Source organism: Schistocerca cancellata, chromosome 7, assembly GCF_023864275.1.
Source record: "Schistocerca cancellata isolate TAMUIC-IGC-003103 chromosome 7, iqSchCanc2.1, whole genome shotgun sequence".
Taxonomy (NCBI): domain Eukaryota; kingdom Metazoa; phylum Arthropoda; class Insecta; order Orthoptera; family Acrididae; genus Schistocerca; species Schistocerca cancellata.
In genome coordinates, this window is record NC_064632.1 from 607114284 (window position 1) to 607136761 (window position 22478).

The 22478-nt window shown below is 42.0% G+C and overlaps 1 protein-coding gene across 1 annotated transcript in view; it reads left to right on the forward strand.

Moving 5' to 3' along the window:
• LOC126092291 (cyclin-dependent kinase 1-like) overlaps positions 1-22478 on the forward strand; it is an 80593-nt gene that overhangs the window by 39019 nt on the left and 19096 nt on the right. Inside the window, exons 4-6 of the mRNA XM_049907810.1 lie at positions 8399-8554; positions 17171-17334; positions 18829-18970. Coding sequence (XP_049763767.1) covers positions 8399-8554; positions 17171-17334; positions 18829-18970 — 462 coding nt within the window. The remainder of the gene's footprint in view (positions 1-8398; positions 8555-17170; positions 17335-18828; positions 18971-22478) is intronic.

Consider the following 22478-nt stretch of genomic DNA (forward strand, 5'->3'; position numbering starts at 1 on the left):
TCTGCACAACCTCAGAAGAGCAATACAAAACAAGCACAGGGGAAAGTTGGTCTCAAAGATCTTGCTGATTCACGACAACGCCCGGCCCACATGGCAAATGCCACTCGTGAAGTTCTCGTATCTTTTAAGTGGGAGTTGTTTCCTCATCTGCCGTACAGTCCCGACCTGGCACCGAGCGACTTCTACTTATTCCCAGCAATGAAGAAGTGGTTGGCTACGCAGCGTTTTGATGACGACACACAGCTTCAAGAAGAGGTAATCACGTGGTTGAAGGTGCAGGCGGCCGAATTTTACGACGAAGGAGTTTCCAAGCTCGCCCATCGCTACGATAAGTGCCTTAATTTAAATGGCAACTATGTAGAAAAGTATTATTTAAGTGTGGCTTTCATCTGTATATAATTAAAAAAATTCCAATACTTTAATTATTTTTAATTCCAAAACGTAATGTACTTTGTGGATAGCCCTCATAGAAAGGCCTGTTTTGTTTTATCTAGCAGACAGTGACAATATAGACGTAATCAGGTCGAGAAACCACACCAGTCTTGGGTATTATTTGTATTAACAGCTTTTTCAGCATTAGATAATGGTATTTCAATTTTTCATGTAGCAAAACGTTTGACGAACTTTGCTGAGGTAATAGATCCTTTCACAGAAAGGAAAGCATACCATGTAAAGCTGTGGCAAGATTAGAGAGAGAAAGATACTAGGAGCTAAGGATTGGAGAAATGTGTACTTCTTGTCTCTTCTCTTTAGTGGTTTTATGTATCCTGTATTTAATTTTATGTCGCACAAAACAGCAAGTTATTAGCCAATAGGCAATAAAGAGTGCAAATTTTCTGAAGAGTTTTTGTTCTTCCGATTACAAATAATCCCATTCGTTATTAATTGCTAGCTTATTAATTTTTTTTAAAGAGGGGCAGGATGTCAAATGGGCTGACTGGGAGAAGGAGAGGCACCACCGGGACATTCCAATTTCCACTGTCCTGAATATAGTTTGATGGCATCCAGTACAAAATATACACGTTTCAATACCACAGAGCGAAATAGTGACTTGCTATAGAAGAATGCTGCCTGAAGAGACGTGGCACTACACTTTGGCACACTTACGATGATGCAATGTCTTAAATTTCCTCGAACACACGTTTTATGATTCAGAATTTTCAGAAAGATGTGCGCTGCATGATGAGTATATTTTTAAAAATTCGATTTTTTTTAAAGTATAGACCCGGTTCACAAATTTTCGTAGATCCGGGGCTGATGTGCAGAGCAGTCTGAGTTATAGTGCGTAGTCTCTACATGACCTGTGTTTACATTTAGTGATTTTGCTGTTTCCCCTTCATTTACTCTCATGTCAAATGAAAACAAAATGGATATCTGTGGCTGGGAACTATCAAGTGAATTAAAATATATTCACATAATTACAAAAGGCTAAAGTATGTTGTTAATTTGAGATTTTGTTTTATTTCCACCTTCCAGACAGTCAAGCATTAAGAGCATTGCAGAACAGTGAAGTTATTTTTGTCTGTTTGCTAGAGAAATTTGACTTTTATTAACCTATTCCCCAGAGGCAGTCAATGTATTAGAAATGAAATGTTTAATTCCACAGTACTGGCCAGTTTCAACTGTTTGCTGCATTTCAAGTGCATGTTTTCATCTTCTAGCACGTATGGAATTATGCCATAATAAAGAACCAAACATGATATGATACAGTACTGATGCTCCAAAAAAAATTTACATCCCGAAAACATGAGGTCGAGGTCTACTTCATTGGGAATGTGGACATACAAATGTTCACTTCAAGTTTTTGTTGTGGTCTTCAATGCTGGTTTGATGTAGCTCTCCATGCTACTCTATCCTGTGCAAGCTTCTTCATCTCCCAGTACCTACTGCACCCTACATCCTTCTGAATCTGCTTAGTGTATTCATCTCTTGGTCTCCCTCTACAATTTTCACCCTCCACACTGCCCTCCAATACTAAATTGGTGATCCCTCGATGTCTCAGAACATGTCCTACCAACCGATCCCTTCTTCTAGTCAAGTTGTGCCACAAGCTCCTCTTCTCCCCAATTCTATTCAATCCCTCCTCATTAGTTATGTGATCTATCCATCTAATCTTCAGCATTCTTCTGTAGCACCACATTTCGAAAGCTTCTATTCTCTTCTTGTCTAAACTATTTATCGTCCATGTTTCACTTCCATACATGGCTACACTCCATACAAATACTTTCAGAAACGACTTCCTGACATTTAAATCTATACTCGATGTTAACAAATTTTTCTTCAGAAACGCTTTCCTTGCCATTGCCAGTCCACATTTTATATCCTCTGTACTTCGACCATCATCAGTTATTTTGCTCCCCAAATAGCAAAACTCCTTTACTACTTTAAGTGTCTCATTTCCTAATATAATTCCCTCAGAATCACCCGACTTAATTCGACTACATTACATTATCCTCGTTTTGCTTTTTCCTTTATTGCTTGCTCAATATACAGATTGAATAACATCGGGGAGAGGCTACAACCCTGTCTCACTCCCTTCCCGACCACTGCTTCCCTTTCATGCCCCTCGACTCTTATAACTGCCATCTGGTTTCTGTACAAGTTGTAAAGAGCCTTTCGCTCCCTGTATTTTACCCCTGCCACCTTCAGAATTTGAAAGAGAGTGTTCCAATCAACATTGTCAAAAGCATTCTCTAAGTCTACAAATGCTAGAAACATAGGTTTGCCTTTCCTTAATCTTTCTTCTAAGATAAGTCGTAAGGTCAGTATTGCCTCACGTGTTCCAACATTTCTACGAAATCCAAACTGATCTTCCCCGAGGTCAGCTTCTACCAGTTTTTCCATTCGTCTGTAAAGAATTCGCGTTAGTATTTTGCAGCTGTGACTTATTAAACTGATAGTTCGGTAATTTTCACATCTGTCAACACCTGCCTTCTTTGGAATTGGAATTATTATATTCTTCTTGAAGTCTGAGTGTATTTCTCCTGTCTCATATATCTTGGTCACCAGATGGTAGAGTTTTATCAGGACTGGCTCTCCCAAGGCTGTCAGTAGCTCTGATGGAATGTTGTCTACTCCGGGGGCCTTGTTTGGACTCAGGTCTTTCAGTGCTCTGTCAAACTCTTCACACAGTATCATATCTTCCATTTTATCTTCATCTACATCCTCTTCCATTTCCATAATATTGTCCTCAAGTACATCGCCCTTGTATAGACCCTCGATATACTCCTTCCACCTTTCTGCTTTTCCTTCTTTGCTTAGAACTGGGTTTCCATCAAAGCTCTTGATATTCATGCAAGTGGTTCTCCTTTCTCCAAAGGTCTCTTTAATTTTCCTATAGGCAGTCTCTATCTTACCCCTAGTGAGATAAGCCTCTACATCCTTACATTTGTCCTCACTTTATGTATGCACTTTAAATTTGTACATTCTAGTATGGTACATGAAATTCTTATGCTCTTGGACTATGCTCTGATATCTTGTTTCTTTTATGACATAATGTGTGATCTTTCAATGTTTTACATGTACGTACATACAGGCTTCCTACATCACGGTAGCTGCGCAAGCAAGGTGTCGCCTGTTATCTGCACTCTCTGGCAATTGCTGAAACGAACCTGTTTCTAACAGGTCGCTGGAAAATATTGCAAATGGTGGTTTGAAAAGCATTACTTTCAAAGTAAATATTCTTTTACGTAAGTTGAAGTATGTGCGAGAATGTACCATGAATTTCGTAAATCACAGAACGTTTGACTCTCATTTAAAAATCAACTGTTAGGTGACGAGCCATTTAGAAGCATTTTGAACCCTGAAGATCAGAAATTTATGTCATTATTAAAAACTTTACTGGCACATTTGTGTGATTTATCTTAAATTGTAACACGTGCAGAAAAGATTAACATTATATGGGAAAGCTTAGCTTCTCTTGCAGTTTATTAACCTTAGAGAACAATATTATATGTGAAAGATTCGCTTTTCTTGTAGCAACACTATGTACATACTATTAACTTTCCCTGTTTGTGTGTTTGTGCTACTTAACAGTGATTTTGCTGTTGGCTGACATCACGTGTCCTTTGCACTGAATATCTGTCGTCATTGGCTGGTGAGATCATGTGACATGAGCTATGACTGGCTTACAAAAGCGCATCGCAATCTCGATTTCAATGATTCAGAAAGTAACATGGGGTGTTTGGTGAAATTCCAATATGTACTTTCGTAATACTAAAATATGATGCGTACGTATTGCTGCACAGCAAAGATATTTCCAAAACATGTCTCTTTCCCTGAGTTTCGTTTTCTAAGGTGCTGGGAAATTCTTCACCCGTGTAGAAAACCATAACCATTCAAAGAATTGATAAGTTTTGCAGTTACGAGGGAAAATATTCTGTCACTTAACATGGAAAAAGTGTGTGTTCACCAGGGAGAAAGTATATCTTTAACTGGGAAATCCGATAAAAATCCGGGAATTTTTTCCCGTGTCCTCTTACACACCCTGAAGGAGGTTTTGCTTACCAGACTGCACATCGGGCATAGCCCTCCTTCGGTGGGAGAATCCACCACTCTGTCCAGTTGATGGCATGTCACTTTCAGTTCAGCATATTCTGGATGTGTGTGTCCTATATACTGATATTATGGCAGTCCTCAGTCTTGATGGAGATCTACCTACCATTTTGGCAGGTACTGATTCCAGTGTTGCAGGGGTGGTGAAATGTGTACTGTCAGGCCTCATCCCTTAATTAGTGGCGAAGGGCAGTTGACTTCAGTACATTATAAATTGCTCTGCATGTGGGGATGGCCTTCATCCCCACCCACGAGATTAGCATGCTGAGTTTTCGTCAGGGCACTGATGACCATGATGCCAAGCAGCCCTCAACCCAAATAATAATAATAATCATCATCATCATCATCTTTCGGTGACTCCCTTGACTGCCAGTGGCCTCCTTCTTTGTTGCATCATGGAGTTTGCTTTTGGTTACTGTTTCACCAGCTTAACTTCAAGGTAGGCCTACTTGGCCATGTTCCCAATGGGTGTGAACCCTTCACCACCTTGGCTTTGTGCGGAAGGCCATTTTCAACTTGGGACTTCATTCGCTTCCTAAGGACACTACTCCAGATTCGATCTATCACTGTAAGCATCTGGACCTTTCCACGCAACTTATCGGTAGTACCTCTGTGTACACTGATGGCTCTAAGACCGACCATGGCATCAAGTGTGCCTTCCTTATTGGCACCGACAGTTTTAGATATCAACTTCAAGATCACTGCTAGATTCTTGCAGCAGAGCTCTTCGCCCTCTATCAAGTCACCCAATACATCCGGCAACAAGATCTTTTTACTTGTGCGGCATGTTCAGATTCTCTCTGTGCCCTTCAGAGCCTATGTATGCTATATGCAGGCTGTCCAAGAAATATTCCACTTGATACTGGTGAGTATGACGTCAGTATGACGGAAAATGAGGCTGCTGCCAAGGTTGCAGTCGACCCACCTCAGCCTGCTAGCTCTTCCATTCCTTTGGATGGTCTCCGTGTTGCCATCTGTCAGCAGATGGCATCACCACTGATCTTCTCTTCATGGAAACAAGCTCCAGGGAGTTAAGCCTCTCCCAGTGGCCCCTCTGTCATCTTTTGAGAGGAGATCGCTTTAGCTGGGTTATGTATTCGGCACTGTCATTTTAGCGATCACTGTTTTTTATCTGGTAATCCTCCACCACTTTGTGCTCATTGTCACGAACCTTTGACACTTCACCATTTCCTGACTCACTGCCCTTTTTTTAACTGCTTAAGTTCCAGTCTATGTTTGTCGTCAGAGTTATTGACCATTTAAGTGAACGCCGTGCGGGTGGTTGACTGTGTTTTACTTTTTAACCATCACAACAATATGGTGAAGGACATTTGATCTTTGGTTAGAGACCTCTGTTGTCTCTATAGTGTATTTTGTGGACGTTCCTCAAAGGTGAAGTCACCGAGCGAGGTGGCGCAGTGGTTAGCACACTGGACTCACATTCGGGAGGACGACGGTTCAATCCCGTCTCCGGCCATCCTGATTTAGGTTTTCCGTGATTTCCCTAAATCGCTTCAGGCGAATGCTGGGATGGTTCCTTTGAAAGGGCACGGCCGATTTCCTTCCCCATCCTTCCCTCATCCGAACTTGCGCTCCGTCTCTAATGACCTCGTTGTCGACGGGACGTTAAACACTAATCTCCTCCTCCTCAAAGGTGAAGTCCTTGTTTTCAGCTATCTTTCCTTGTGTGGATTGGGCTGAACGTATAATTGCTTTTAACTTCTTTTACTTATTGGTGTGCTAATGTTATGTATCCTATGTTACGTGAAAGCTTAACTTTTCTTGTAGCTGTAATGTATGTATATTAATTTAAACTGTTAACTTTTACCATTTGTGTGTGTGTGTGTGTGTGTGTGTGTGTGTGTGTGTGTGTGCGCACCACTTAAGAATGAGGTTGCTATTGGCTGACATCATGTGTCCTGTGTATCTGCTGTCATTGGTTGGTACGATCAAGTGGCATGAGCTGTGATTGGCTGACAAAAGCACATTGCCATCTTGATTTCGATGCTTCAGGAGCTACCATGGTGTATTTCATGGAATTTGTGTTAAAAGCGTTTGTAACCAGGAAAAATCTGTGCGTGTGTGCATATACACCCTGCTTCACCAGCGTCCAACCAACCAATCAAATATAGGCTAAATTTTTATTTTTGTAACTTTTGAAGCTGATAATGTAGTGAATGAATGCAAGTGTACGAAAGTTCACAATTCACTAAATTGCTGACAGACACATAGACAATCAATTGACAGAGGACCATGTTTCAAATGCACTTTGCTCACTAACTACTCATTGTTAAAATAGGGAGAGATTTCTTGTGGTAAATTTTTTCAGTAAGTTTCAAGAGATTATGCTGTTAACATTGCTTTGTGATCTTCATGTATTGTATCAGTATTCTGCACAAAAAGTTGCAACAAGATGGCAAGTTGGAGGACCCTAGATACATTATGCCAGGTACAACATTTTCTCAAACCTCACAACTTTTTCATTTGTTTCCTGGATTGTCATCTTCATTCAGTGTTTTATACTCGGATTTTGTAAATTTTCAAACTGTGACACTCAGAAACTTCTGATAAAATGCCTGCATATTTTGTTTCTTTCTTTTCTACTTTTGTGCAGACTTCCTGTCAGATGTTGTATAGAAAAAAATGTTACTAGTGTTGTTGTGCATTACCTTTGTGTTTCTCTATATTTAGTCAACACCATATCATTGAGTTTTGGGACTGCTTTTAATTTACTAGTGACTTTGTATGTGCCTTTCCTAACTCACGCACTTGGTAAATATATACTAAAGTTTCTAATAATTTTGAGCAATATTTCCATAAATATTTAAGCTCCTAAGTTAGATAAAATGTTGAGATATATTTGAAAATTCAGTTTATCAAATCTTTGAAAGAGTTGGGTTTTTACAGTCGCAATATGGAAACTGGACTTGACTGTCAAATTACTTTGCCGTAGATTTTAGTACTGCATATCTAACATATCTGCCATAGAGTAGAAATTAGCTGTCGGTAAGGTATGTAACTAATATCCAAGTAACGCAGCCCCAGGTTGCATACATTTTGATTCACTACTATCAGTTTTGCATCATCAGATAATTGTTGCTTTCGTGGCAACATGTTACAGGGCTAAAACCACTGCTTGTTACTAAAGTCATTGCATTTCATCTGAATAGTAATTACATTGGTTATTATTCTGTACAGATAATGTTTTGGATGTGGTATACAGTGTCGAAACTGTTCTGTTACACGTCATATGTTTACATATTTTGAAGTTACTTAACTTGAAGATGAAACTGTGGTAAAACGCTTAATTTACAACTTGATGAGCCATTGTAATCTGTCTAGTTGACTATATTTGGAATTTTCATTGCCCTACTCACATCACTGCTTAACCAAGTATCTATGTGCCTAGTAAGACTGGAATGTTAAATCACAGCAAATAACGTTAGAGAACTTATTTTTTATGATTTTTAGTGCACAAATTATGCCTTTTTTGAAAAGCTATAGATCCTTTTCCTTTGAAAGAATATAATTCCCATGTACAGTGTAGCATTTGGTAAAGATCAGCAAATGTGATGCAAACAGTAGGCACTGAAATAGACAATGCATTGAACAACGAAACGGAAGAAAATACTGTTTATTGATTGAGTCACTTGGAAAGTTAGATACAGAGAGCCAAAGCATAGAATGTTAAGTACAAAGATTTCACAATGTGTGCCCAACCTAGACAACAATGAAATAGTTCCTGCTACTGTGTCAAGGTTAATTGTAAGTGCTATGTTGTCATGATTGTACATTGTATCCTAGTTTCAGCTGCTATTACATCATGGCATTTTATCATTTACAGATGATTTTGGCAATATTATTCTGTCATAAACGGCGTGTCTTGCATAGAGACCTGAAGCCACAAAATATATTGGTAGATGGAAATGGCATTTTGAAAATTGCAGACTTCGGTTTGGGCAGGGCAATTGGTATACCTCTGAGAGTATTTACTCACGAAGTAAGTATCTTTTGAGTCATTTTTTTGTTTTTGGTTATGACATACTTTGGACTAATATTATTTTTCAATATAATGAAAAGAGGTTGGCAATTCTTCTGGAAAACCTGGAATTTTCAGGGAATTAAATTTTAGGAAAACTTCAGGGAAATCTCACGAAATTTCATAAAATCTCAGATTTCTGCATTTTTAATGTAGTTCTGGAATGAAATTTTATTGAGTTGTAAATCACAAATTTTAAAATACTTAATGTCTCAAAATGTGTTTATTATAGGAATTTTGTATTATTCCATATAAATTATCAGTGTTTAAAAACTGAGGTTAAATTACTGCTTATGGCCGGTATATAGCTCAGCTGAGAGGAAAGTTACCAGGAGCTTCTTGACACCATCTTCCTCCTCGCACCTGGAATTCTGGGATTTTTTATTCTTTTTCTTTTTTCTAAATTCGAATAGCCACTCTGGAAAAGGATAGAATGCTACTCACAATATAGAGGAGATGTTGAATTGCAGACAGGCACATGACTCCTAAACGTGGAAGCTTTTGGCAAAAAGGCCTCCTCCTAAAGTACACACATTCATTCACATTAGCACAACTCGTACACAAATGACCACTGTGTCTGGCCTCAAAGTTTAATTCATGCTTTTGTTATTAAACTGTGGAGCAGCTGATAAGGCAGTTGGTGGGGAACACAAGTCCTAGCAGCCATCCCTCCAGGGGACTCACAACTCTTTCTTGAGTATACACTTGGCACACTGGGTCCCCTGCCCTTGCAGTACTCCTTCCTTTTCTGTGCTGCAAGTCTATTCTCATATTCGTTCCGGTTGGGACCATGTCTTGTGTACGATTGGGGAAACTGAGACTTTGGTGGATTTCATTTTTGCCTCTTTCTTTTTCTGATTCTTCTGTCCTTCCTCTGTTTCGGTGTTTGAGGTCTTTCTATTTGTTTTCCTTCCTCCCTGAAGGCCATCTCATGTGTTTGACACATAAAGGGTAAATGGGTAATGTGTAACTCCCGGCAACTGGGTTGACAAATGGGGCTCGCGCATACCCTTGGTACAGACCGGGCCCAGGGAGGGGTGATTGACTGAGCTGTTACCTTCCCAGTTGCCGATGGTCCCTCTGTCTGAAGTTTGAGATGTAAACTGATGTGTGAACAATCGAGTACGGCAACTGTTCTACTCTCTGTAGGGGGCCCTCCAGAAGGTAGGAGCACTCCATAGGAGACGCTAACAATCGTGGGGATTCACCAGCGATAAATACATCAGTTCCATCAATGTGACCTCCATCTAATAAATGAAAATGAAATGGGGCTAAAAGAAAAACAAATCTTCCAGTTGCACCCCATTACCTCTTGTTATCATGCAGAGGAGGATGTCAAAATTTTTCCATAGAGAACCCATTTGTTATTCAGAAAGGTGTGGATTCAGTTGCAGTCCCACTAAGATCCTGTACTCGCTTATGCAATGGAACTTTGCTTCGAGAGACTGATTGTGCCTTTCAAGCCCAGAACCTGCTTAAAGCTTCACTTCTCCACGGATATCCTGTTCGTGTAGAGGCTAATTAAATATTGAATTGAAGTGGTGTAATATACACTTGGCTGCTTGACGATATGACTGAGGACAATAATGTTGTTTATCTCGCTGATCAGGGTGTAACTGCAGTCAACCGGGCTGATGCGTAATTAATGCCTACCTGCAGGCATTTCTGAATAGTTGGTTGAGGAAAGCTTCTATTGAAGATTAAGATGTGCTGTGAAGTCATTGATGGACACTACATACAGAACACAATGCATTGCTGCCAGTGTATGCATTATAAGCATACTCTTATGCCCCATAAAAACGCAGTCAAATGTGTAACTTGAGGCAAGGATATTCATGGGGGAAATCGCTGACCTTGTCCTCTCTGCCGCATCAACTGCACCACCAATCGTGCTGCTTTATCCCAAGAGTGCCCTGTGTGCCTTGTTGGGCAAGCCATGTAGGAGATACGGATGAAGGGACAGGTACCCCTCAGTGTTGCTTGCAAAACGTTAGCTTGCCGAAAACCTTGCATGCCACTATGCGGCAGCTACAGTACTGTTGTTGCTAAGTCATGACTCGTGAAAGATATGGCCACAGAGACCTGAGACTTCCAGTTCAATACTGCGGTTGTGAAATCGCGTAGTGTTAAGGTGACATGGTCAACCTTCGCCTTCTACAGTTGCTCAACACACCAAAAAACCTTTGTCCACACCAGTGAAGTCACTTCTGTAGCAACCAGAAGAACAGAAATTTAAAAAGGAATACTACCGAGATGACTTCTTGCGTGCTTCAAGTCAACAAACGTCTGGGTCCACATCTGACAAATACAAAAGTGCTAAGTAGTTGAACAAAGACAAACGCTCTATGACTTCTCCAAATCCAAGATCCTCTAAAACAGTGAAACTGCGTGACGCATCTGTCTGGCTGACTTCTGTTTCACTGGTGCAAATCACCAACTGATTCTCCACCTTTGAATCAACTGACTGTCCCAGGGAGGTTACTGGTACCTCTGAAGAAATAACTGAACAGGATCCTCCAACCTTATAATGCTGTAGTAGTATGCAGCTGAAATCTGGTACTTGGTGGTCACCAAAGTAATTGCCACTTTTTGCTACTCAGTGACTTCAGTGCCCACCATCCCATTTGGGGCTCTCTGAGAACTTGCCCAAGAAGCTCTCTCCTGGCAGATATTCTCAACCATATTATTCATTTCTCTCAGCACTGGTGAACCCACATTTGTTTCAGATACCCCCTCACACACACACACACACACACACACACACACACACACACACACACACACACACACACACACACACACGTACACGTGCGCGCCTGGAGGCTCTGTTCTTCACTGGCAACCTTCAGCATTGGATTTCTGAAAATGAGGTACATCTCCTGATCCCTGACCTGACTGTTGTGAAAGATATTTCCAACACCTTACGTTGCAGAGATCTCAAGCTCTGCCCATGACCATCGTGCCTTTCTACCTCGGGAACAAGTGGAAGTGGCGTGGGAGATACCTTTCCCCTCAGAATCGCAGATACTGTAATACTGTTTCTACTAAGAGAGAGCTCGAACATGCTCTCACCTCGTCACAATCCTCTGCTACAGGACTGGACGGTATTCACATTCAGATGTTCCAGCACCTATCTCTAGACGGCAAGCACTTTCTCCTTTGTGTGTATAATAGCATCTTGATGGATGGCGCATTTCCCAGACATTGGCGTGAAGCCACTGTGATCTCCACTCCCATGCCTGGTAAGGACAAACATCTTCTATCCAGCTATCACTCAATTTCCCTCACCAGCAATATCTGCAAGGTGATGGAATGCGTGTTCAGTCATCGGCTGGTATGGTGACTTGAGTCTCGGAATTGATAACAAATGTGCAGTGTGAATTTTGTAAGCACTGCTCTGCAATTGATCATCTCATCATGCTGTCAATGCATGTCATGCATGTCACTGCATATATTATAAACAATTTTCTGCAGAGATACCAGACTGTACCTGTGGTGTTTGATTTGGAGAAGGCTTAAGATACCTGCTGGAGGACAGGCTTTGTGTCCATACAGTGCACATGCGGGGATTTTGAGGTCACCTGCCCCATTTTATTCAGGAGTTTGTAAAAGACCAGATTGTCAAGGTACGTGTGGATTCAGCACTGTCAGACATTTTTATTCAGGAGAAGAGGGTACCTCAGGGCTCTGTGCTGCCATAGCAATTAATCCTATCATGGACTGTGTGCTGTCAGGCATCTCGGGCTCTTTTTGTCAGTGACTTTGTGATCTACTGCAGCTTTCAGTGGGACTTTCACACAAGTGAAGACTTCAGTGATTTCTCGACTGTCTTGACTCGTGGAGCATCGACAACAGCTTCCACCTTACCATGAAAAAAGAACTGTCTAAAGTTCCGGCAACTTAAGGAGTTTCCTCCAACGTCCTTACGTCTCGGCCCTGTTGCTCTTCCATTTGTAGAAACCACAAAATTCTTGGATCTCATAATTGATAGGAAACTGTTGGTCCACCCTACATACCTAATCTGGCAGCACACTGTGTACCATCCCTAAATATTCTACGTGTTTTAAATGGTACTTCATGGGTAGTGCTGAACATCCTAATTAGTCTTCTTTTCCCAACCACAGCAGTTCACCTCCCGCATAGGCAGCCCATGTCAGGGCTAACGATTGCGATTCGCGTGCGATCACTTCCGTCTGAACTGGAGTCCTTCCCTTCACCACCTCTCCTTGAGGCCCATTTACATACACCTCCGTGGTGTAGCTGTAGGCCGAAGCTTCGCTTGGACTTTCCGCGACCCTACGGACTCCGTTAACCCTGCGGCTCTCCGCTGTCACTTCCTTGCGATTCTTGAAGTGTTCCGGGGCTCTGAAATGGTTTACACCGACAGCACAATGGCTGACGGTATTGTTGGCTTCGTCTTTGTCCACAGAGGCCGTATTGAACAGCATTCCTTGCTGGATGGCTGCAGTGTATTCACTGCAGAGCTGGTGGCCATATCTCGTGCACTTCAGTATATCAGTTTATGCCCTGAGGAATTCTGTGTACTGACTCCTTGAGCAGCCTAAAAGCTATCGGGGCAACGAACTTGCTGACAGGCTGGCCAAACAGGCTATGCGGAAACCACTTCTGGAGATGGGCATCTCTGAACCTGACCTGCGTTCTGACTTGCGCCGCAGGGTTTTTCAGCTTTGGGAGACGGAATGGCATAACAATACACACAACAAATTGCTTGTCATTTAGGAGACTACGAATGAGTGGAGGTCTTCCTCTCGCAGGGAATCAATTGCCCTCTGCTGGCTCTGCATTGGCCACGTTTGGGCGACCCACGGTTACTTCTTGCGCCGTGAAGACCTGCCTCAGTGTGTGCAGCGCTCGGTTGACAGTGGCCCATATTCTGGTGCACTGTCCCACTTTGACTGCCCAGCAACGAAATCTTAGGTTACCCGACTCGTTGCCGCTCATTTTATCTGACAGTGTCTTATTGGCTGATTTAGTTTTACGCTTTATTTGTGAGGGTGGGTTCTATCATTTGATGTAAGTTTTAGCGCATGTCCCTTGTCCCTCTGTGTCCTCCACCCTAGTGTTTTTAGGGTGGAGGTTTTAATGTGTTCGGAGAATGGCTGGCTTTTCCTTTTTATTCTGACCACTGCAATCTGCTTTCTTGTTTTACTCCTTCTGTTTCTAGAGTCTCTCTGTTGTTTTCTTGTCCTCTTTTGTTCCTTTTAGTGTTTGTTGCCTTTCCTTCGTTCTTGTGGTTTTTCCTTTCTTTCCGTTTTGTGCGATAAGTCTAGTCTCTCTTATTCTCACACTTGTGGCATTGTTTTATTAGGAACAAGGTACTGACGACCTCATAGTTCAGTCCTTTCCCCCCTCTTTTAAACCAGTCCCTTGTTCAGTCGAAAATGGGCTATGCATGCCATCTGTCCTTTATGCCCAACTATGCATCCTGTGTGTCCTTTTTTTGACGATCCCTCGACTGCCAATATAGGGTAAGTGCAACTACTTTGTTGCCTCCTGGAGTTAGCCTTCATCTACTGCTTCGAAAACATAATCCTAAGTTACCTGCCGTGACTGAGGGCCGTTCAACGCATTGGCTTCATGCAGCGGTCCAGGTTCATCTTGGACTTCGTTCACTTCCCAAGGACATGAATCTAGATTCAACCTGTTCCTGTAAGTTTCATGAACTTGGGGCACAACTTAGAGACAGCACCTCCGTCTACACTGATGGCTCTAAGCCCAGCTGTGATGTCGGATGTGGCTTTGTCATTGGCAACAAACGGCTTAGATTCTGGCTGCTAGAACATTGCTAGAGTTTTGCTGCCGAGCTTTCTGCCCCTTATCGGGCCACTCATTACATCCAGTGACACAGGCTTTTCAACTGTGTATTGTGTTCAGATTTATTTAATGCCCTCTAGAATCTCTGTACTGTGTACTACCACCCCTTAGTATAAATAATCCACAAATGCCCCCACTTGCTTCCTGGTGATGGAGCCAGTGGGATGCTCATGTGGGTCCCACATCAAGTTGGAGTTTCGTTGAAATGAAGCTGCCAATGCTGCTGCTACCACCAAGGCTATAGTCAAACTACATAGGCCTTTTAGCTATTATGTCCCTCTAGATGATCTCTGTGTTGCCACACGTAGGAACATTGTGCCCCTATGGTGTGAACCACTAGTCTTCTCAGTATGGGAACAAACACCAGGAAATTAAACCCCTCCCAATGGTTCGCATGACTCCCTCCTGTCATGAGGAGATACTTTTAGCGATGCTGCATACTGAGCACTGTCATTTGTCATCGTCATTTGTTAAACGGAGACTCTGCCCCGCTCTTTGATTACTGTAACCAACCATTGACAGTGCGCCATTTTTGGACCCAATGCCGATTTCATCACCGTTTGCATTTTAATGTATGTCCGTCATTTGAATTATCGGATATTTTAGCAGATACAGCATGAGCTGTTTATCGCATTTTGTAATATGGTGAAAAAATTTAATTTTCAACCTTCGAGCAACCTCCTCAAAGTAGAAGTGATTGCACTTAGCTACTCCCTACTCCAGTCAATTAGGCTCTGAGTATTATAGACTTCTAATTCATTTGGTAATTGACCATTTTAAGTTACAACACGGGTGCTTATGACCTCAGCTGTTTTGTGCCATAAAGCAACAACAAACAAAACCTAGCAGCAAAGTTTCCTTTTGAAATTGCCCCCAGGGGACTCAACTCGTTTGTGAGTCTGTGTGAGGCTCCGAGGCATTGCACAACTTTTTCCTTTCCTGTGCTCTAACTAAATCTTTCCTCAGACTTTCTCTGTGACAGATTTTCTGTTAGCAGCCTAGTATTGCTGTAGGATGTCAGTTATGGCTTTTCTCAAAGTATTTTGCACTACCCATTTCAACTAACTTAAGTTTGTCCTCACAGTTTGGTTTGATATCATTCTTTTCAAAATATTTTCCATAGGTGTTGGCCATGTGGGGATGATCACCAAATATAGCCAACTTGACAGCCAGGCCATTTGTTGGGTAGTCAGATACCTGTATAGTGGTAGGCCTCCTGATTAAGTATGCAATGCACACGTGATGCCTGAACCGTTCTGTCCTTTACATACCTGTCTCTTTTGGGACACTGGGTCTCTGAGCAGTGGTCATCAGGTCAGGTGGCATTGGTTTGCTGAGTGGCACTTGGGGGGGAGCCCTCATTCAAAATAGGTGACGTCATGGTGGGCATCTGGCAGTATGGTGCTGGAATCTGGAAGCTTTAATAAATTTCCGACTTTCTACTTAATAACAGATTGACATATGTGAAAATTACCGAACTATCAGTTTAATAAGTCACAGCTGCAAAATACTAACGTGAATTCTTTACAGACGAATGGAAAAACTGGTAGAAGCCGACCTTGGGGAAGATCAGTTTGGATTCCGTAGAAATGTTGGAACACGTGAGGCAATACTGACCTTATGCCCTATCTTAGAAGAAAGATTAAGGAAAGGCAAACCTATGTTTCTAGCATTTGTAGACATAGAGAAAGCTTTTCACTATTTTGATTGGAATACTCTCTTTCAAATTCTGAAGGTGGCAGTGGTAAAATACAGGGAGCGAAAGGCTATCTACAACTTGTACAGAAACCAGATGGCAGTTATAAGAGTCGAGGGGCATGAAGGGGAAGGTGGTTGGGAAGGGAGTGAGACAGGGTTGTAGCCTATCCCCGATGTTATTCAATCTGTATATTGAACAAGCAGTGAAGGAAACAAAAGAAAAATTCAGAGTAGGTATTAAAATCCATGGGAAACTTTGAGGTTCGCCGATGACATTGTAATTCTGTCAGAGACAGCAAAGGACTTGGAAGAGCAGTTGAACGGAATGGATAGTGTCTTGAAAGGAGGATATAAGATGAACATAAACAAAAGCAAAACGAGAATAATGGAATGTAGTCGAATTAAGTTGGGTGATGCTGAGGGAATTAGATTAGGGAATGAGACACTTAATAAAGTAGTAAGAGTTTTCTATTTGGGGAGCAAAATAACTGATGATGGTTGAAGTAGAGAGGATGTAAAATGTAAACTGGCAATGGCAAGGAAAGCGTTTCTGAAGGAGAGAAATTTGTTATCATCGAGTAATGATTTAAATGTCAGGAAGTCATTTCTGACAGTATTTGTATGGAGTGTAGCCATGTATGGAAGTGAAACATGGACAATAAATAGTTTAGACAAGAAGATACGGCCATTTTCAGTAAAAATGTGCACATACTTACTGTAATTTGTCATTAACGTACTTGGTTTGAATAACAAAATGTTTTCATGACTGGAAAGTGTTACATGTGGACATGCACTTCTTTGCATGTTTTTCTGTTAATTTGGACATTTCCATCTTTCCATGATTTTTTAAAATCCTCAAGATAATATTCACATGTGTGTTCATGTACTTGTAATAACCCTGCAAATATTTATTTATTAATCATCAGCTTACGAGTGACGAATGTAGTATTGTCAGTTCTAATTTAGTATTTTGCTGCTTCTGTACCGTACGTATGAAGTGTTGTTTTTTTTTTTTTTTTTGTAATAGATTTAAATTGTTTACAGATAGTAACATTGTGGTACAGAGCTCCTGAGGTGTTGCTTGGGGCAAACAAGTATTCTTGCCCAATAGACATGTGGTCTATTGGTTGCATATTTGCTGAAATGGCGTCAAAAAAACCTTTGTTTCAAGGCGACTCTGAAATTGACCAACTGTTTAGAATATTCAGGTTTGTATCGTATTAATAGTCACAATAGTATATGACTTGTTATATGGTGCCCAGAATTATTTTGCCTATATGCAAGCATAAAATGTTGAGTTTTCACTTTTTGCATAAAACACTGATGATAGCAAGTCTCTGGGATTTTGCAAGTTTTCTACAGATACTACACTTAATTTCGTGTAACAGAATAATCACACAGAGCTATCATCATTGTCTACTAAGAACTTGTGGTTGCTGTCCTACTTTACTGAAAAATGTGGGGGTGATACATCACTGTCTGTCATGATCACGTTTCCAATGACATTGCCTTTTCTGAGTTCTTAGTAGTCCCATAATGAATTCAACATTGGTAATCTTGTATTTTGCTTACTAAGTGACATTATGGAATAAAGTGAAATGCCTTTTCCAGAATTTTAGCTTTGCATCAATGCGAGCATTGCTAGGTATAGTTTCTCTCTTCTACAGTCTGTTTGACTAGTTATACCAAACCTTCCTCAGTGCACATTCTTATCTAGTTGAGATGCCAGGGATGTACGTTCTTGGTCTGTGTGTTTCATTAAATGGGTTAACACTATACCGGATACAGAAATTAATAACTAATGTTACATTCCACACTAACAATCTACATAAACCATCACAGGCTGCTCTGCACTCTTAAATGGGAAACTGATTCTTGGTGTTCCTGTACAGCAGTTTTCCCTTGTGGGAAAGGCCATTTCCCACCTACAGGTCCCGCTTGCATGTCATTTTATAAACTGACTGTACTCCCAACATTTAGGTTAACAATAAGGTGAGTTATTTATGTTCCGAACACTGTTGTTAAACCTCCAAAGGTGTCACAATACACAGGAATTAGGTTCTCTTAACTCAGCAACAAACAATAGAACGCATACGCATTTATCCTTCTTAAACTTTTATTCCTGTATCGCTCCTTTTCCAGTGAACATAAGCAGGTACCAGAAATAGGCTAGTTGAGTCATGTAGCCCGTAATGTAATTCTGAAATTATGTTCAGTCTTCCTTTGAGTATTTTTGCATTATGAATAACTGTGACTCATTGATTTTACAGTTAGAAATACTTCACTATGTCGCAGATTGTGCATCTCATCTTTGAATTTCAATCATATTGACCTCACGATAGTCACAGATAGTTCAGCATGATGGTAGAATGAGTCACATCTGTCACGTGAGTTCCTGCCTTTCCTACAAAGTTACACACTCACTGTGAATCAGTTTATCTGCATTGGTACTTCATTTCACTGGTGTATGAAAAGTTGAATCCAGTATCTTGACAACTGTGTGTGAGAAAATAAATCCCCCGAATAAATACCTTGGATTTGTAAATGACTTGAATTATACATTGTAGTGTATAAGGAAGCATATCCTACAAAGTAGTTGATATTGAGAACTTTTTTAGTCAAGACAGATGAAGCATCTAGCCATAGTTAATCTTTAAAAGTAATTATCCACCACACTATTAGCTTTCATAAACATGTTTCAGGGTGTTAAAAACGCCAACAGAGGAAATATGGCCAGGTGTTACGCAGTTACCAGACTATAAACCAACTTTTCCGAACTGGGTACAATATAACCTGAATAGCCATGTGAAGAATATTGATGACGATGGATTGGATTTGCTTAAGGTAAAATTGTTTGTAAGATAATAGAACTGTAATAGAATCAAGGAACAAAAGCTTTAAAAATTATCAAAATATTTTCCTATTTTATTTTTCAGTAAATCTTTTGAAAATTTAAGGTACATTAGCTACCTCAAGATTACTATCTTGTAGAGATTGCTTCATTCACCTAATTGTTCTTAATTTGTTATTTATCAACCAGAAGCATCTCTTCCCTTCAATGTTCAGTAACAAATTAAGGGGCCTGATCTGTTTTGGGCCGGCCGGTGTGGCTGAGCGGTTCTAGGCGCTTCAGTCTGGAACCGTGCGACCACTGTGGTCGCAGGTTCCAATCCTGCCTCATGCATGGATGTGTGTGATGTCCTTAGGTTAGTTAGGTTTAAGTATTCCTAAGTTCTAGGGGACTGATGACCTCTGATGTTAAGTCCCATAGTGCTCAGAGCCTAATTTGTTTTGGAGATTGTTGCTGTCTTTTGATTTAGGTCTTTGTCCCTTTTGGTGACACTGACAATCAGCATTGTGAGACACTACATTCAGAATGCTACGGTATATGGCGTCATCAGAAATTTTGTGTTAGCTCTATTCTTGTTCCAACAATGCTGCAAAAGCCATTAAAGGTCAGTTCAGAAACATTTGCCCATGGCAAACAAATTAGTCTGTTTCTTACGTCCAGATTGGTACCAAGCAAAAATATGACAGAGCATTGCGGCATGTATGTGTACTGGTTTGATAGCAAGTTACCTGTGAGGAAGAACCTTGGTAGAAAATTTCTCAGTGATTTCAATCTTGTCTGTTTCTTCTGACTACTCAACGCCTTTACTGTACAGGCTGGTTCAGGAGGAATATCATATTTTGTGAGGTGATTCTAAAGTTAAAATAAACTGAAAAAGTCCTATGAACATGGGTCTGATTTTAGGTTGTTAAGAACTGGAGCTGGGTGAATACTACATACATCAATGAATAGATATGAAGACAAGTGTGTATTTCCTGGAATTGGGTACTGTAATGGCACTGCCTGTGTGGCTGTGACAGAATACCATATACTTTTCTCTGATCAGTGAGCCCACAGTGCCAGGGTATTTCCCAGTCTTTTTCAAACATCAAGTGAATGAAGAACACTTCCCAGTGTACACGTAACATCAGAATTTTTCTCTGTCAGCTGAGGAAAGGGGCGACATTATTGCAATGGTACAACAGAGTGCCACCACCAGTTCGTGACACACAGCAGTCACCACTGAGCAAGGTGGCGCTGTGGTTAGCACACTGCACTCGCATTCGGGAGGTCGACTGCCCTAAATTGCCTCAGGCAAGTGTCAGCGTGGTTCCTTTGAAAGGGCACAGCTGACTTCCTTCCCTAATCCGATGAGACCAATGACCTCGCAGTTTGGTCTCCTTCCCCCAAATCAACCCAACCAAACCATCACCTCAGTATTACATAAACACTGGTGAGGAGTAAGATACCCGCGGTTGAAAGGAACGCGCCATCGGAGATGCTGGCAATCTGGGGATTTTCTCGCAATGAGTTAATCATCTTCCCAATCGACGTCTACGAAACGTAAACGTTGTGAGGCTTATGATTCAAAGACCCTTCCAGCTGCACCACGGTTTCTCACGGCCTCGTGTACTGAAGACTGTCAGTCCTTCGCCACGGTTAATCCGTTTATTATTCAGAAAGGTGTTGATGCAATTGCCAGCCCTGTGAAATCCTGCTCTCGTTTACGGAATGGCACTTTGCTTTTGGAGACTACGTCTGATTCTTAAGAACAACAACTGCTTGCCGCCTCGCTTTTCCGTGGCTGCCCTGTTCGTGTCGAGGCCTGTAGAACTTCGAATTCTTCCCATAGCGTTATTTACACTAGGCTGCTCGACGGTCTAACTGAGACTGAAATCCGATCGTACCTCTCTGATCGGGGTGTCATTGCCGTCCACTGGGTAATGACAAAGGTAGATTCCTCCTCAGTGCACAACCACACTCTTTTTCTCACCTTTGATAGAGTGGTGCTTCCATCCAAAATCAAAGCAGACTACGAAACTAACACACCCCAGCCGTACATTTCGAACTCGATGGGCTGCTACCAGTGTCATCGTTTCAACCACACTAGAATGTCTTGTCGACACCCAGCCAAACGGGTAACCTGTGGTAGGGATGCTCACGAGGACTATTGTCCGCATCCTTCTGCCCGCTGTATCGACTGCAGTGGCGGCCGTGCTGCCGCCTCCTCTCGGCTTTGTCCCGTATATCTTGAGGGGCGGGTTGTCAGAGAGATCCGGGTAAAGGAAAAAGTGCCTTACCTAGTCCCTCGCAAGTTATCGGCTAGTCGCAAACCCTGCGTGCTCCCGTCTGGCACTTAGAGTTCTGTTCTCGTTACCTCTCACTTCGTGAAGTATACGGTCGAGCAGACGTGCGACATAAAATTCAACTCTCGTGTTGTGAAATCGGCCAGTGTGAAGGTAGCATCGCCATCTCCCCGTCCGGCTGTCCGACGAGCCGTCAAACTCTCGCCTCGAGGGGCAAAGCAACTAGCTACACGACCAGTAGGCTGGAAAGGCCAGGAGTAGTACCCTTGTGAATACTTATTACACCCTCCAGCCAACCAACACCTGAGTCTTCCTTTAACTGGAAAGGCTTCGAGAAGTCCATCAAAGGCAAACAGTCTTCTCCTTCGCCGACTCGAAGATCCTCTTTGACGGTGTCACCACTGTCACCGCTGTGCACCACTAACCGTTTCTCAGCGGTGGGCTCCACGGACGGATCTCACAAGAAAGGTGATGCTTCTGTGGACCCCGTGGAGCAGGATCCTCCTGCTTTTGTGCTCTGTAGTAGCACCTCTTCACAGGTTGTCACACGCTTGCATCTCTTCCTCCTCGTGACTCCTCGAGTGAAATGTCTGTGTCCTTTGGTCCCACAAAGAGGATTAATGGCTGCTTTTAGCATCACACTGTCCCCTTGAATGCGGCCTCCGGGAACAAAATTGTGCACTCACGAACACTTTGAGCTTTCACCTTTCGTCCCAGTTCGTTTTGACTTTCCCTCTGAGGTCAGCATCCCATCTCGTGGGGGTGTCGTGATGCTCGTACGAGATGAATTCGTAGTCGACCCGTCTCCCTGACTACCCGTCTTCGAAGTGTTGCAGTTCGCCTATTCCTTCCCCACCTCACCTTTTCCCCCTCTGTAGCATTTATGTCCCTCAGTAATTTGATGTCACCAGGGCAGACTTCCTTTAGCTTATAGGGCAGCATCCTCCCCCATTTTCGCTACTCGGTGACTTTAATGTGCATCGTTCCCTTTGGGGTTCTCCCAGGACCTGTCTTAGAGGCGCCCCTTAGCTGACCTTCTTTACCAACTCGACCTCTTCTGCCTTAACACTGGAGCACCCACTTTCCTTTCAGACTCCTCACACACACATACCGTATTTACTCGAATCTGAGCCACACTCGAATCTAAGCCGCACCTGAAAAATGAGACTCGAAATCGAGGGAAAAAAAATTCCCGAATCTAAGCCGCACCTGAAAT